The following is a 14606-nucleotide window of genomic DNA, read 5'->3' as shown; positions in this document are numbered from 1 at the left end:
AGGCACAACTATAATAATCACGGGGACATCAATGCATAGGTGGACTGGGAAAATCAGGTTGGTAGCAGATTACATGGAAAGGAATTCATGGAAAGTCAACAAGATTATTTTTTGGAGCAACTTGTGGTAGAGACATACTTGGGAACAGGCGATTGTGGATTTGGTGATGTTAAATGAGGCAGACTTGATTATGGAGCTGAAGGTGAAGTAACCCCATGGAACAGAAACCATTATACAATAAAGGTCACCCTGCAGTTTGAGAGCAAGAAGCTTGAATCAGAGGTAATAGTGTTACAAGTGAGTAAAAGTAAATACAAATACATGAAAAAGGAGCTGGCCAAAGTTTAGTGAAAGGGGAGCCTAGCAAGGAAGATAGGGGAGCAGCAATGGTAGGAGTTTCTGGGGGTAATTTGGGAGGCAAAGCAGAATTTCATCAGAAGGAATAAGAAACATACTTAGGTGAGCATGAAACAGCCATGGCTGACAAGGGAAGCCAGGGACCACATAAAAGCAAAAGAAACAGCATACAGATGAAGATTTATGGGAAGCCAGAGGATTGTGAAGCCTTTAAAACCCAGCAGAGGATAACTGAAACCGTAATAAGTGGGGAGAAGAAGAAATATGAGGGGAAGCTATCTACTAATATAAAAGAAGACTGCAAGAGAAGTTTTTGGCAGCTGAAAGATAAGAGAGAAGAAAGAGTGGACATTGAGCCACTGGAAAATGAGGCTGGAGACATAGTAGCAAGGGGGGAAAAAAGGCAGAAGAGTCAAATAGATATTTTTCACAAAGGGAGGCACCAGCGGGGGAGGGTCTAGTGGTATTATCATTGGACTGTTAATCCAGAGACTAAGATAATGTTCTGGGAACTTAGGTTCAAATCCCACTGTGGCAGATGGTGGAGATAATAGAACCTGCCAATAGTGGAGAATCTGGGATAACATGGTGTGAATCTGGATGAGCACAGCAGGCCAAGCAGTGTCAGAGGGGCAGGAAAGTTTGACATTTTGCATCAAGACCCTTCCTCAGAAATTCTTCCCCATTTCTGAAGAAGGGTCTAAGCCCAAAACATCAGCCTTCCTGCTCCTCTGATGCTGCTTGGCCTGCTGTGTTCATCCAGCTCTACACCCTATTGTCTCAGATTCTCCAGCATCTGCAGCTCCTATTATCCCTGTTCTTGAACCTGTTGGTTCATGTGTTTAAGCATTTGTATCTTCTGTCTGATGGAAGAGGTTGGATGGGATTATAATCAGAGTGGGAGGGCTCTTTGTTGATTTTGGCTGTTTTTCTAAGGCATCAAAAAGTGTAGATGGAGTCAATGGATGGAAGGTTGACTTGTCTGATGATCTGGGCTGTGTTCACAACTTTCTGTAGTTTCTTATTGTCGTGGAGACAGCAGTTACTGTACTTAACCATGATGCATCCAATCTGAATGTTTTCTATGGTGCATCGATCAAAGTTGATAAGAATCTTTATGGATGTGCCAAAGTTCCTTCGTTATCTGAAGAAGAGGTGTCATTGTGCTTTCTTGGCAATCCCATTAATGTAAGTGTTCCAGGACAGACTACTGATGATCACCACTGGTAGAAAATTGATGCTCTTGGCCACCTCCACCTCAGCTCTATTGATGTAGATGTCGTGCATTCCTCCTTGCTTCCTGAAATTGATGATTAGCACGTCAGTTTTGTTGGCATTAAGGAAGAGATTGTTATTTTCACACCATGTCACAGGCACTCTAACTCTTTCATGTGTTTTGTCTCATCATCACTTGATATCTGGCCTACAACAGCCATGTCATCAGCGAACTTGTAGATGGCATTTGGGTAAAATTTGGCCACACAGGCATGAGTGTACAAGGACTACAGTAGGGGGCTGAGTATATATCTTTGCAGAGTGCTGGTGTTGAGGATTATCATGGCGGAGTGCTGTTGTCTACATTCACTGATTGCAGTCTGTGAGTCAGGAAGAAGAGGATCCAGTTGCAGAGGGTGGAGCAGAGACCTAAGTGAGTTGGGAGATTAGTTTGGTTGGGATTATAGCATTGAAGGTGGAGCTGTAGTCAACAAGTAGAAGCATTATACAGATATCTTTATTGTCCAGATGTTCCAGGGATGAGTGTAGGGCTTGGGAGATGGTGTCTGTTGAGGACCTACTACACTGGTGGGAAAATTGGAAAGGATCAAGGCTGCGAGGCTAGAGTTGACGTGAATCATGACTAACTTCTCAAAGCACTTCACTATTATTGAGGCCAAAGCTACCAAGTAGTAGTCATTGAGGCCTATTGCATGTGTTTTCTTTGGTTTTGGAATAATGGTGGTCTTCTCGAAGCAGGTGGAGGCTTCAGAGCATGGCAAGGAGAGGTTAAAGATGTCAGCGAATACTCCTACCAGCTGGTCTACACAAGATCGGAGCACAAAGCTGGGGACTCCATCTGGGCCAGTTGCTTTCCATGGGTTCACACTCAGGAAGACCAATCTGACATCTGCGGTGGTGACTGTGGGTACAGGTGCATTTAAGACTGAGATGAGGAGGAATTTCCACTCTCAGAGGGTTGTGAGTCTTTGGAAATCTCGATTATATGAATGCAACAGACGCTGATTTTATGTGAAACAAATTAATATAAATTATGTATAATACACATTATGAATCAAATCACAAAGCTGTCAGTCAACTTCCAAACAGGAGACAGTAGGTTAGTGGCAATATCACTGAATTAGTAATTCAGTGGTCCAAATTAATGCTCTGAAGTTGTGGGTTCAAATCCCTCAGTGGTAACTGCTGGAATTTGATCTCTATTAATAACATCTGGAATTGTCATGCTAGTCTCAGCGATTATGATGAAATCCACCGTTCCTTTTTTGTTTAATTTTAAAATATTACTATTGCATTCTCAAATTTTTGTTAAGGAACGGTGTCTGTTGTCCCTTACCAGGCCCAAATGTGACTTTACATCTGTAGCAAAGACTCTTAATATGGGCAAATATGGGATATCATATACATATATACGTATATTTTTTATGGGCACTCACTTCGAGGGTGGGTGGCAAGTTTTGACATTGTCAGCAATGTGAACATATCACGGGAAAGCATTTGTTTTTAAGAACATTGTCGTTAGGATATATAGTCATCCTTTATGTTAACGGTATTTTCACTCATTAAGTTGCAGAATTCATCTCTAAATTTATCACTTACTGGAACAGGCTTCAATTGTTTTGTTTTCCTTTAGTTTCCATCATGTGTGGACATTGTTTGTCAGATTTAAAATGGGAGAGCCAAACCAAAGAGAGTGCCTGATTCTTTATTCTTTCACTGAATGTGAACATCACTGGCAAGTCCAGTATTTATTGCTTAACTGTAATAGTTCCTGAACTGGTTAGTTTGCTAAATAGTCCAGACTAGCTTAACCTGGTGGGTTTCCCCGAAGGAAATTAATGAATCTGATGGATTTTTATGGCACGTTTTGGTGGTTTCAAAGCTATCATTATTGAGACTAGTTTTAAATCTTGCAGAGTTGAGATAGCTTTTAGTTCTCAATATGAATGTTTCAGAAAACAGTAAGCAAAACTGCTTGACACTAGGGAGTGCAATGTCACAAAAAGAAAAGAAGAAAATCATGGGGATAAAAGGAGTAGGAGGTGAGTGGAAATCTGTTAATTAGAAAGAATGGAAAATTGGCAAATTGGACCTTCCAGTGCCAATGCTGGACGAATCAGCAAGTGTGGAATAATTGACTAGGCATGTTAATTTCTCAAAGTCTGTCTGGTATCCACAAGTCACATGATGGTATATTGTTCACTTGTCGGAATAAGTGCAGCTCCAGTAACACTCAAGTACCTTGATAACCATCCAGAAAAACCAGCCCACTTGATTGGCATCACTTCCTACACAAAGAACACTCCCTCTGCCACCAGTATTGAATAGCAGAAGTGTATCTCATCTATAGAATATACAGCAAGAACTCACCAAAGCTCTTCCAACAACCACCGCCATTTCCATGACGTTTATCACGTAGAAACACAAGACAAGCAGATGCAAGGAGACATTACCACTTGCCATGTTCTCTCCAAGCTACATGGAACATCCTGTTTTGAAAATATATCACTCTTCCTTCAAGCCACTGGGCCAAAGTCCATGAATTGCTCTCTAAAGTCCTGTGAGTTTTGCTACAATAATTGATGAATTCTAAGCCAGGAGATGCTGGAGAGATGGGAAATGCTCCTGCTGAATCTGACTAGGACCGATTTTGATTCACAGAACACAATGTGCAAGGTTTTGCAACATAATAATATATACTAACCTGGAAAAGGGGAAAGATAGAATATACTTGTTGGCAAAATGGTAGGGAAAAGTCAGACATGCAGAGCAAGGCTGGTTAATGACCGTTCTAGTGCAGACATTGATACATGTCAATGTGCAGAATGCAAAGAATTTGTAGTGGTGACAGTCTAATGTTGCAGCTCCATCTCTTCTTCATACTTGCGATGCACATTCTTTTTGAGTATGTGAACAGAACAGCTTTGAAATATTTAACACTATAAGCAATTCTAGACTATAACACAAATAGAAAGACCTGCATTTATTACATTACAGACTGTTCATGACCTCAAAAACTCAGTGTTTTGTAGTCAATGGAATGCTTTTGAAATATAGTCATTATTTTAATGTAGGATATCTGAGAGCAGCGTGACTCAAGGCAAAACCTTCATCCTTGCTTTTGTTGCCTCGAGACTTCACTATTCCAACATACTTCTAGTGATGTCCCATTTTTCACCCTTGCAGTTTTCCAAGTCATCAATTCATCAAGGGTGTCCTTTAAAAGCTTTGCCCCTTTGAACTGTTTTTGACTACATTAAATTTTATTTGATAAAGCTTCTCTGAAACCATGTTTCACAAAGTTAAACTTGTTTCATAAATACAGGTTGCTGCTATACCTACAGATGCCTATCCATTTCATTAATTTCAGTAAATATTAGCTCCTTTTATGTTCAACTTGTGGCTGTAATGACAAATCTCATTTTTAAGAAATTATATATCAAGTTATTTTGAAACCACTTCACTATACAAAGGAATTTAATCACTGAATGAACCCAGGGTGTGAATTCAATTAGCACATCCAGTATCATGAAAACAATGCATACCAAATTTTCTCCAATACATATTACAAACAGAACTTAATATTTCTGGTTGAATTGCACAGTAAATGCTTGCACAAAGAATGCCCAATGGTATAATATGTTGGTGCTGTTCATGAGTGATGTGCAAAATCCAGTTTCAGCAGCACTTACACTGTGTGGTGATGAGCTGTCAAGTTTCAACACATTCAACAGGCAAAGCACTAAATAGGGAAGGTGAACCATCAGCAGGGACTTCGGTATGCATCACATCTCATTATTTCCTACTGGTTAAGAACAGAAGGCATTTTCAGAGTTCATAAAGATGCCTGCAGGTGCTCACTTGTCCCCTCAATTGGAGCTCAAAACACAAAGGCTAGGAAACTACAATATATAAGAGACTTTAATTTTTTTAAGGCAGGGTTTGGTGAAAATAACTTATTTTGAAGGGTAGTTGGTAAGATTGATGAGAATGGTTTTGGGAATGATGAAACCCTATTATATAGATAGCTTGGAGAAATCAGAACTGTTTTCCAATGAGAAGTTTGAGTTCAGACTTGATTCAAGTATTCATGATCACCAGGATGCTAACCGGAATAGATAGGGGAAGACTGGTGGAAAGGTGGAGAATCAGAAGGCACAGTTTTAAATTAATTGTCCAAAAATGCAATGGAGATATGAGGAGAATCTTCTTCATGTACTGAGTAGTGAAGATCTGGAATAAACTTCATGAAAGTCTGACAGAGGGAATTTTCATCAAGTCTTTCAAGAGAGAATTATATTCATGGACCTGAAAAGGAAGAATGGGCAGAGTTGCAACACAAAGGCAATGGAATGGCATGAGGTGAGATGCTTATCCAGAGATCTGGCCAAGACACAATGAATTAAACAGCCTCATTCTGTGTTATAATCATTCTGTGATTGGATGATGTCTCTTTTGAAGTATTTTGTCCACGTGATTTGATCTCACTACATCATTGCTTCAGCTTCCAACAAACTGCTAAAAGCAACTACTGGGAAGGACGTGTGATGGAATCATAGAATCAGCACTGAAGGTGGCTATTCAGCTCATTGAGCTGGGACCTGAACAAGCTGTTTGAAAGAAAACATAGAAAACTTATCCTAAAGAGCAGGTAGGCCATTGCAGCCAATGAGCTTGCTCTGCACCTCAACATTATTATGGCTGATCTTTTATCTCAACACCATACTCCCATTCTCTCCCCAAATCCCTTCATGCCTTTGGTCACTAGAAGCATATTTTTCTTCAACACATTCAGGAACTTGGCCTCCACACGGTTCTGTTGTGGAGAATTTCATGGATTCCCTACCTTCTGAATGAAAAAAAAGCCTCCTCTCTATGTCCAAAGTGTCCCATATCTTGATAGCTATCAAAATGATCTGATTCCATATCCTTTTTCATTGTCTGTCATTGTTTACATTTCCAATAGATATCTAATTCCGTTTTGTAAATTACAATTGAATTACCTTACACTAGCTTTTCAGCTTGTGCATTCCAGGTCCTATCAATTCAATGTGTATCAGGTCAACCTCTTCAAATCAAGTAAAAACATGGCAGATATGGCTTTGGTGTGTTGTCACCAGACTAAGAACTAAATTTGCTATATGCCAGATTCTATTGTATTTACAATACATCGTGAAGACATTACAGTGTACATTATCAACTACTCTATCAGCGTTTCCTCATTTGCTACTTAAACTCCAACATTTGACTCCTATAATTGTTCAATATTAACAGATAGTTTCTGACTCTAGTTCCTAAAATTGATGTCAATCATTTTGACTAAGGCAATCTTCAATATTTTTCACAGAACATATGCACTAATCAAGGTTTTCAGTCAAATATCAGTAGTCACAAATATTATAACATTGTATTATTCCAACTTGAATCTAATTCACATGTATTTTATGTCACACCAAAAAAATTAACATGGCTTTAATTTGGATAAATACTTGTAGGGCTTTGGGAAATGCAAATCATATAAGACCCTATGCCTTGGCAAGAAACAAAAAGAAACACAAATTCAAGTTAGTCATTTAAAACATTTATTGTGTAAAGTATAAATAAGTCTTCTAAATATATTAATATTGATGTAAAGTATTGTGACATTATGAAACACTAAGGCTATTACATGCATGATGCCTGAAATTGACTTGCAGCTTCAATCATGAGCTCTACAGGCCGAACAATTTACTGAAATAGAAACTGTGTAATTTTTTTTTACAAAAATGCCACCAGCCTGGTGAACCAGATGCACTTCTCAGGGAATTCCATTCAATCACAATAGAGATAATATATGGAAAAATAAAGACAAAACACATCATTGTAAGTTTTGATAGCTAACTGATTTAAAAATTTTTCACACTCAACAGTTGTTCAATTGTGAAATGACTGCAAGCTGCCACAACAAATATTAAAGTATTGGAAACATTTAACAAGCAAAGTATTAGAGATCACAACTGCAATCATAACACAAGGGAGATAAATTTTAAACAGTCTCCACTGATGTAAAAGCTTAAATTAATAGGGATGTTTTTTTAATGATTTCCCCTGCTTTTTAAGATTCCAGCTTATCTAATATAGTTTACCATTATAAGCAAATCTATCTGCATTAGAGTCATTCCCTGTCATAATAGGAATGGAATCCAACAAGGATTCCCAACTTGCCCTTTAAAATGTTTTAGTCACTGTAAGTTTTGTTTGTATCCCTTCTTCAACGTATATCGTATCAGAAGATTTTCCCCAGGGTCTGCCATTTTACAAATCACAGTTGAAAGACTTGAGTGTTAGAACTCACTCCAAAGAATTCTTTCTGAATGGGACGGCAACTCCATTTCTGGCCATTCTAAACTTTGACATTTAGTATTGTTTAACTGACTTACTGGTTGATTATTACCTCAACACCATCACCTAAGTCCCGTAACGGAATCTGCATAATTATCAAATAAAATTGACATAAAATACTCTATTCTCTACTTATCCATTGCTCAGTCAACATTATTTTGTGACATTTCATGTGAATTGGACCGGAAAGGTTGGTCATAAAACGGTGACTAGCCGATGAAATGAGCTCCCTGGCCACTAGTTGGTGCACAGTGTGAAGCAAGTGAACTGAACGGCAATAAAGCCCCATTAAACAGTATCTCTGCTGTCTACATAAAAGGACACAGACAACTTAATAGGTAAAATCTCAGACCCAGATCTTTTTCCCCCTCGAAGAAGGAATGTAATTAGATTCTGCTCACGGTGAGTTGGCTGTTCTGCCTTGAATTAGTGCGGATTCGTACTTGTGATGTTATAGCCACGCTGGAATTCGTAATTTTAGATGCAAGTTGAATCCAACAGGATTTTTACCAAAACAAGCACAGTTATCAATGCAGCGACTTAGTGTTCGCTCGTTTTGCCTTCCTGTTGCACATCTTTACAACCTGTGGCGTTGAACTGAACTGATTTCCCAAATGCAACAACAGGCAAATCACCAGTCTGCTTTCAGTTTTCTGCTGCATTCTAACTCGTACCTTCAGTATAACAAGCGGCTCTGGAGAAGTTGCAAAGGATCTGCCTGGGAGTACATAATAAATAAGTTTTGCAAAATGCGCAAGACTTATTCACTTGACGCCGGAAAATTACGATTCGTTGATTTTGTAAGCACTATCAAGTCTGTGCAACTTCATAATCCCTGCAAAATGCCTTTACATCCACAGATGTTCTGAATCGTTCTCTTTTGCCTCAAATACAGGCGCATCAACAAGCTGCAAGCCCAAGTGATGTCAACGCAATATCTGAGGGTGAACAAAATAAAAATAAAAGTAGAATGCACTTACCTTAGAAACACCGCTACTCCCCAGAGATAAACCCACAAAGCAGCTACGGGGTGCCATTTGCCTTCGATCATGTTGCCTCTATCAGAAGGATGGATGAACTGTAGTTTAATTGAGTTCTCTTCGCTGACTTGAGTCCCTTAACCTCCAGCACCATGGACAGCGCTCACCGCACAACAGCATTGGATTTTCCTTGTTACTACCTCGAAATGCAAAAAAAATCGATTCAGTGTTTTGCAATTTTTTTCAATACTTATTTATTTGTTTTTATCTCTCCTCTCGGCGGTGACTAAAGGTCCCGGGATCACGTTTTCAAAGTCAAGGGGATCTCCGAGGCGGTGGAAGGAGTGGGGCAGTCGCTCCTGCTGACCGTTCGCTTCGCCAGCAACATTTTCTACCGAGTGAAGCTGCCAGGAGCAGAGAGAAAGAGAGAGAGAGAGAGGGGTGGGGGGGCGGACAAGCCGCGCAGCTAAACTTCACGCTGCAAACGAGGAGGGGGTGGGAGGAGGGAAAGGTGGATGGAGGGAAGGGCAAAAGCTTTGATCGACGGCGTAGCTGTCAAACAAGCAGCCGGCGCAGAGCAAGGACATTGGAGCTCTCCATGGGCTCGACTGAGGGGCCCTGGGGAGAGGTCGATGGCTCAGAGTGACAGCTTGACGGAGCAAAAATATAGAAGGCAAGAGTGGCTTCTATTTTTATGTCAGATTATAAGACAGTAGACTGAACCAGCTCTTGTATGCACATATCAGTTCTAAAGAAGAGTCACTGGACCAAAAACGTTAACTCTGCTTTCTCTGCACAGATGCTGCCAGACCAGCTGAGTTTCGCAGCAATTTCTGATTCGGTTTCTGTATATTCGTGGTTGTGAACTCTCTCAATTACCGACCAAATATACAGATTTTGACACATATGTTCTACAGTCATGCGGCAGGGGAAGAGACTCTTTAGTCCAATCAGTCCATGCCAAACTAACCTCGTTCCACCTGCTTCGTCCTGACCTTTATCCTCCCCCCCAAACCCTTCATATTCACGTACTTCTGCAAATGTATTTTAAAAGTAATTTTACCTGCACCCGCCAATTCTTCAAGATGTTCATTCCACATGCAAACCACTCCCTGTGTTGAAAAAAGCCCCTCATGACTTTTTTTTAAAAAAATCTCTCTTCACCTCACGTCTTGAAATCTCCCAACCTACAGAAAAAAAAACATTGACCCTCTCTATACCCCTCATTAATTTATAAATTCCGGTAACGTTGTCTCTCAACCTCCTACGCTCCGGTGAAAAAAAATTCCAGCTAACCTGAGGCTGCCCACCAATAAGCTTTTCACAAATGTAGTTCAGGTTTGTAATTTTGAAGTTGGATAAAAAGAAAACTCGAGGTTGCTCGATGTTAAATAGTTGAGAGGCATTAATGACATGATTGTATCGCAGTATTTTGGCGGGAACATTTTAATGCAACCATGCTTCCTTGCATTGCAATTTGCCTGCCAGTGTTCAGTTTCGAGCCAAACTCACAGGTTTTGATTCTTTCGGAAAGTTATAACCTTCGCTTCCTCTCCTGCACAAACCAATTCATTTCGTTTGTCGGGATCTGCCAAATCCAACCCGTGCTTCCATTCATTTCCATGCCCGAGCTCTTTACAAACAACTATTACTTTCTCAGGCGAGAGGGCTACAGTTTAAATGTTCCACTCACGCTCCTTATCCTCACGGTTTTAAGTTATCATGATGGCTTTCAGTTATAATTTGGTTTTGTACCATTTTGGTTACCACATGGTTTCGTGGAAATGTTCAGTTGCAGGGATTTGCTGCCAAAGTGGGAATTGCATTGTACTGGCCCCTGGTTTGAAGGAATTTTTCAACAAATTCCCACTGACGTCGCTCACGGGACTCCCTGCGGCGTGAGACCACCCCCTATCCTTTCACCCCTCCAAAAATTGTTTGGTGGATGATACAATCCGTCAGGTCGCAGAACCGAACGTGATCGCGCTGCGCGGTTGCCCTGGCAGCTGTTGATGCTCGGTCAGTCTGTCGGTTCCTGTGCGGGATATAATGAAACCATCCATCATTGTCAGTCGCCAGTTTAACCTTGAACTTCAGCGAGTCTGAACGCATTAGGCAATGCATTAGGCGCTGTCGCGCTAACTTTTGCGCATTTACAAACCCAACGACTTTAAATCAAACATGTGAACGAAACAAAGTTCGCGGGCTCAGAAGCGGGCTGTTTCACCACCGTTTCCAAACCTTGAAGGTCTGTAAAGACAACGGGCTAATTCTTCGAGTTGATATGAAAAGTGAGCAACGACAGTACTCCGATCGACTGAAGACACAGTTCAGGGAAATTGCTCAGAACTGCCCACTGCGTGCATTGCCGCTCACACTAATCAATATCGCGTTGTAAAGTCTGTAAACGTGGCAGATTCTTTTTTGTTTACTGTCATGAGATATGTATTGTTTATAGAATTTATTGTCCATCCTTAATTGCCCGAAAGACATAGATGTGGCCTACGTTCCTGAACGCTGTGGTCCTTGAGGACACTGCTGTTAGGAAAGCAGTTCTGGAATTTTGACTCAGCAAAACCATCATCTCCAATACCATCCATGACCTCATCACCTCAGGGGCCCTCCCACCCACAGCCTCCAACCTCATTGTTCCCCAACCCCGCACGGCCCGTTTCTATCTCCTTCCCAAAATCCACAAACCTACCTGCCCTGGTCGACCTATTGTCTCACCCACAGCCTCCAACCTCATTGTTCCCCAACCCCGCACGGCCCATTTCTATCTCCTTCCCAAAATCCACAAACCTGCCTGCCCTGGTCGACCTATTGTCTCAGCCTGTTCCTGCCCCACCGAACTCATCTCCCCTTGGCCTGCTGTGTTCATCCAGCCTCACATTTTATTATCCACCTATCTGGACTCCATTTTCTTCCCTTTGGTCCAGGAACTCCCTACCTACATCCGTGACATCACCCACGTCCTCCACCTCCTCCAGGACTTCCAATTCCCTGGCCCCCAACACCTCATCTTCACCATGGACGTCCAGTCCCTATACACCTGTATTCCTCATGCAGATGGGCTCAAGGCCCTCCGCTTCTTCATGTCCCACAGGCCCGACCAATCCCCCTCTACCGACACCCTCATCCGCCTAGCCGAACTCGACCTCACCCTCAATAACTTCTCTTTCGATTCCTCCCACTTCCTACAGACAAAGGGGGTGGCCATGGGCACCCGCATAGGCCCAAGCTATGCCTGCCTCTTTGTAGGTTACGTGGAACAGTCCCTCTTCCGCACCTACACAGGCCCCAAACCCCACCTCTTCCTCCGTTACATTGATGACTGTATCGGCGCTACCTCTTGCTCTCCAGAGGAGCTCGAACAGTTCATCCACTTTACCAACGCCTTCCACCCCAACCTCAAGTTCACCTGGGCCATCTCCAACACATCCCTCACCTTCCGGGACCTCTCAGTCTCCATCTCAGGTAACCAGCTTGTAACTGATGTCCATTTCAAGCCCACCGACTCCCACAGCTACCTAGAATACACCTCCTCCCACCCACCCTCCTGCAAAAATTCCATCCCCTATTCCCAATTCCTCTGCCTCCACCGCATCTGCTCCCAGGATGAGGCATTCCACTCTCGCACATCCCAGATGTCCACGTTCTTCAAGGACCGCAACACTCCCCCCGCAGTGGTTGAGAATGCCCTTGACCGTGTCCCTTGCATTTCCCGCAACACATCCGTCACACCCGCCCCCACCACAACCGTCCCCAGAGAATCCCCCTCGTTTTCACACACCACCCCACCAACCTCCGGATACAATGTATCATCCTCCGACACTTCCGCCATCTACAATCCGACCCTACCACCCAAGACATTTTTCCATCTCCACCCTTGTCTGCCTTCCGGAGAGACCACTCTCTCCACGACTCCCTAGTCCGCTCCACACTCCTCTCCAACCCCACCACACCCGGCACCTTCCCCTGCAACCGCAGGAAGTGCTACACCTGGCCCCACACCTCCTCCCTCACCCCTATCCCAGGCCCCAAGATGACCTTCCATATCAAGCAGATGTTCACCTACACATCCGCCAATGTGGTATATTGTATCCACTGTACCCGGTGTGGCTACCTCTATGTTGGAGAAACCAAGTGGAGGCTTGGGGACCGCTTTGCAGAACACCTCCGCTCGGTTCGCAACAAACAACTGCACCTCCAGTCGCGAACCATTTCAACTCCCCCTCCCATTCCTCAGATGACATGACCATCATGGGCCTCCTGCAGTGCCACAATGATGCCACCCGAAGGTTTCAAGAACAGCAACTCATATTCCGCTTGGGAACCCTGCAGCTCAATGGTATCAATGTGGATTTCATAAGCTTCAAAATCTCCCCTTCCCCCACGGCATCCCAAAACCAGCCCAGTTCTTCCCCTCCCCCCACTGCATCACAAAACCAGCCCAGCCTGTCTCTGCTTCCCTAACCTGTTCTTCCTCTCACCCATCCCTTCCTCCCTCCTCAAGCCTCACCTCCATTTCCTACCTACCACCTCATCCTGCCTCGTTGACCTGTCCATCTTCCCTGGACTGATCAATCCCCTCCTTACCTCCTCACCTATACTCTCCTCTCCACCTATCTTCTTTTCTCTCGATCTTTGGTCTGCCTCCCCCTCTCTCCCTATTTATTCCAGAACCCCCACCCCATCCCCCTCTCTGATGAAGGGTCTAGGCCCGAAACGTCAGCTTTTGTGCTCCTGAGATGCTGCTTGGCCTGCTGTGTTCGTCCAGCCTCACACTTAGCTATCTTGAATTCTCCAGCATCTGCCGTTCCCATTATCACTGAAAACAGCGCAACCTGGTTTAGCAAAGTTGATTGGACGGTTAGTTTGTGATGTAGTGTGATACTAACAGCACAGGCTCGGCTCATGCACTGGCTGAAGTTACCATGAACAGGTCTCCATCTCAACCTCCCATCAGCTGGGGAATGGTGACCTTTGGGTTAAACCATCATCAGTGCTCTTTCTCTAATGAGAGCGCTATGGTCCGGTAAGACAACAGTGACTCTACCGTTTTCGTTTGTTGTTTCTTCATTTCTTTTTGGCATCAAAATTCACCTTTTCTTCTTTTCTGCCACTTTGGTGGAGGAAGGCAGTGGTGAGACCTGTGATGGTGACAGCGTGGTGGATTCAGATATCTGCTCCTCATGCTGTCGTGGTCACAGCTTGAGCAAAGGCTTCATTGTCGATTACTTGGTGGGTCTGCCCATTCTGCCTGGCAGTGCTATGACAGTTTCAGTGAAGGCAGCATGGTGGTACTGGTTTGATCCTCAAGGCTACAGCACTGATGTGGCACCTTCAGCATCAACAGAGCAGCAACAGCTGAGTAATGGCTTTAAAACTGGCAGCTTTGTGGGTCTGGTCTGTCCCTCCTGGTTCTGGCGGTTATGCAGTGGCATCGGTGCTGGCTTCGGCAATGATGGCATGTGGGTCTTGTCGGAAATCCTTGCTTTGAAGACCGCAGGGGTGGCTTTGACAGCGGCATCCTGTAGACACTCCAGGTACCCAAGAGCTGTGGAGGGAATAAAAGTTGAACTTCACCTTAAATTTGTCTCAATTATTTCTTTTCATAATTGATGTAATTAAATGGTGCTGGATTTTGGC

General features: G+C 43.1%; 1 protein-coding gene across 3 annotated transcripts in view; it reads right to left on the bottom strand.

Moving 5' to 3' along the window:
• The window catches only part of glra3 (glycine receptor, alpha 3), a 182790-nt gene extending 172252 nt beyond the window's left edge, over window positions 1-10538 (bottom strand). For 2 of the 3 annotated variants that reach the window (XM_059644863.1, XM_048528200.2), the window contains exon 1: window positions 8955-9353. In XM_059644863.1, coding sequence (XP_059500846.1) covers window positions 8955-9025 — 71 coding nt within the window. In that variant the 5' untranslated portion in view covers window positions 9026-9353. Of the gene's footprint in view, window positions 1-8954; window positions 9354-10466 lie in introns of those variants that run through there. The other variant, XM_048528199.2, reaches the window with a different exon arrangement.
• Window positions 10539-14606: the final 4068 nt, after the last annotated feature.

The sequence above is a fragment of the Stegostoma tigrinum genome, chromosome 3 (genome assembly GCF_030684315.1).
Source record: "Stegostoma tigrinum isolate sSteTig4 chromosome 3, sSteTig4.hap1, whole genome shotgun sequence".
In the NCBI taxonomy this organism is placed as follows: Eukaryota; Metazoa; Chordata; class Chondrichthyes; order Orectolobiformes; family Stegostomatidae; genus Stegostoma; species Stegostoma tigrinum.
Note: the sequence above shows the minus strand (reverse complement) of the source record. Positions and strands in the feature narration are given on the sequence as shown.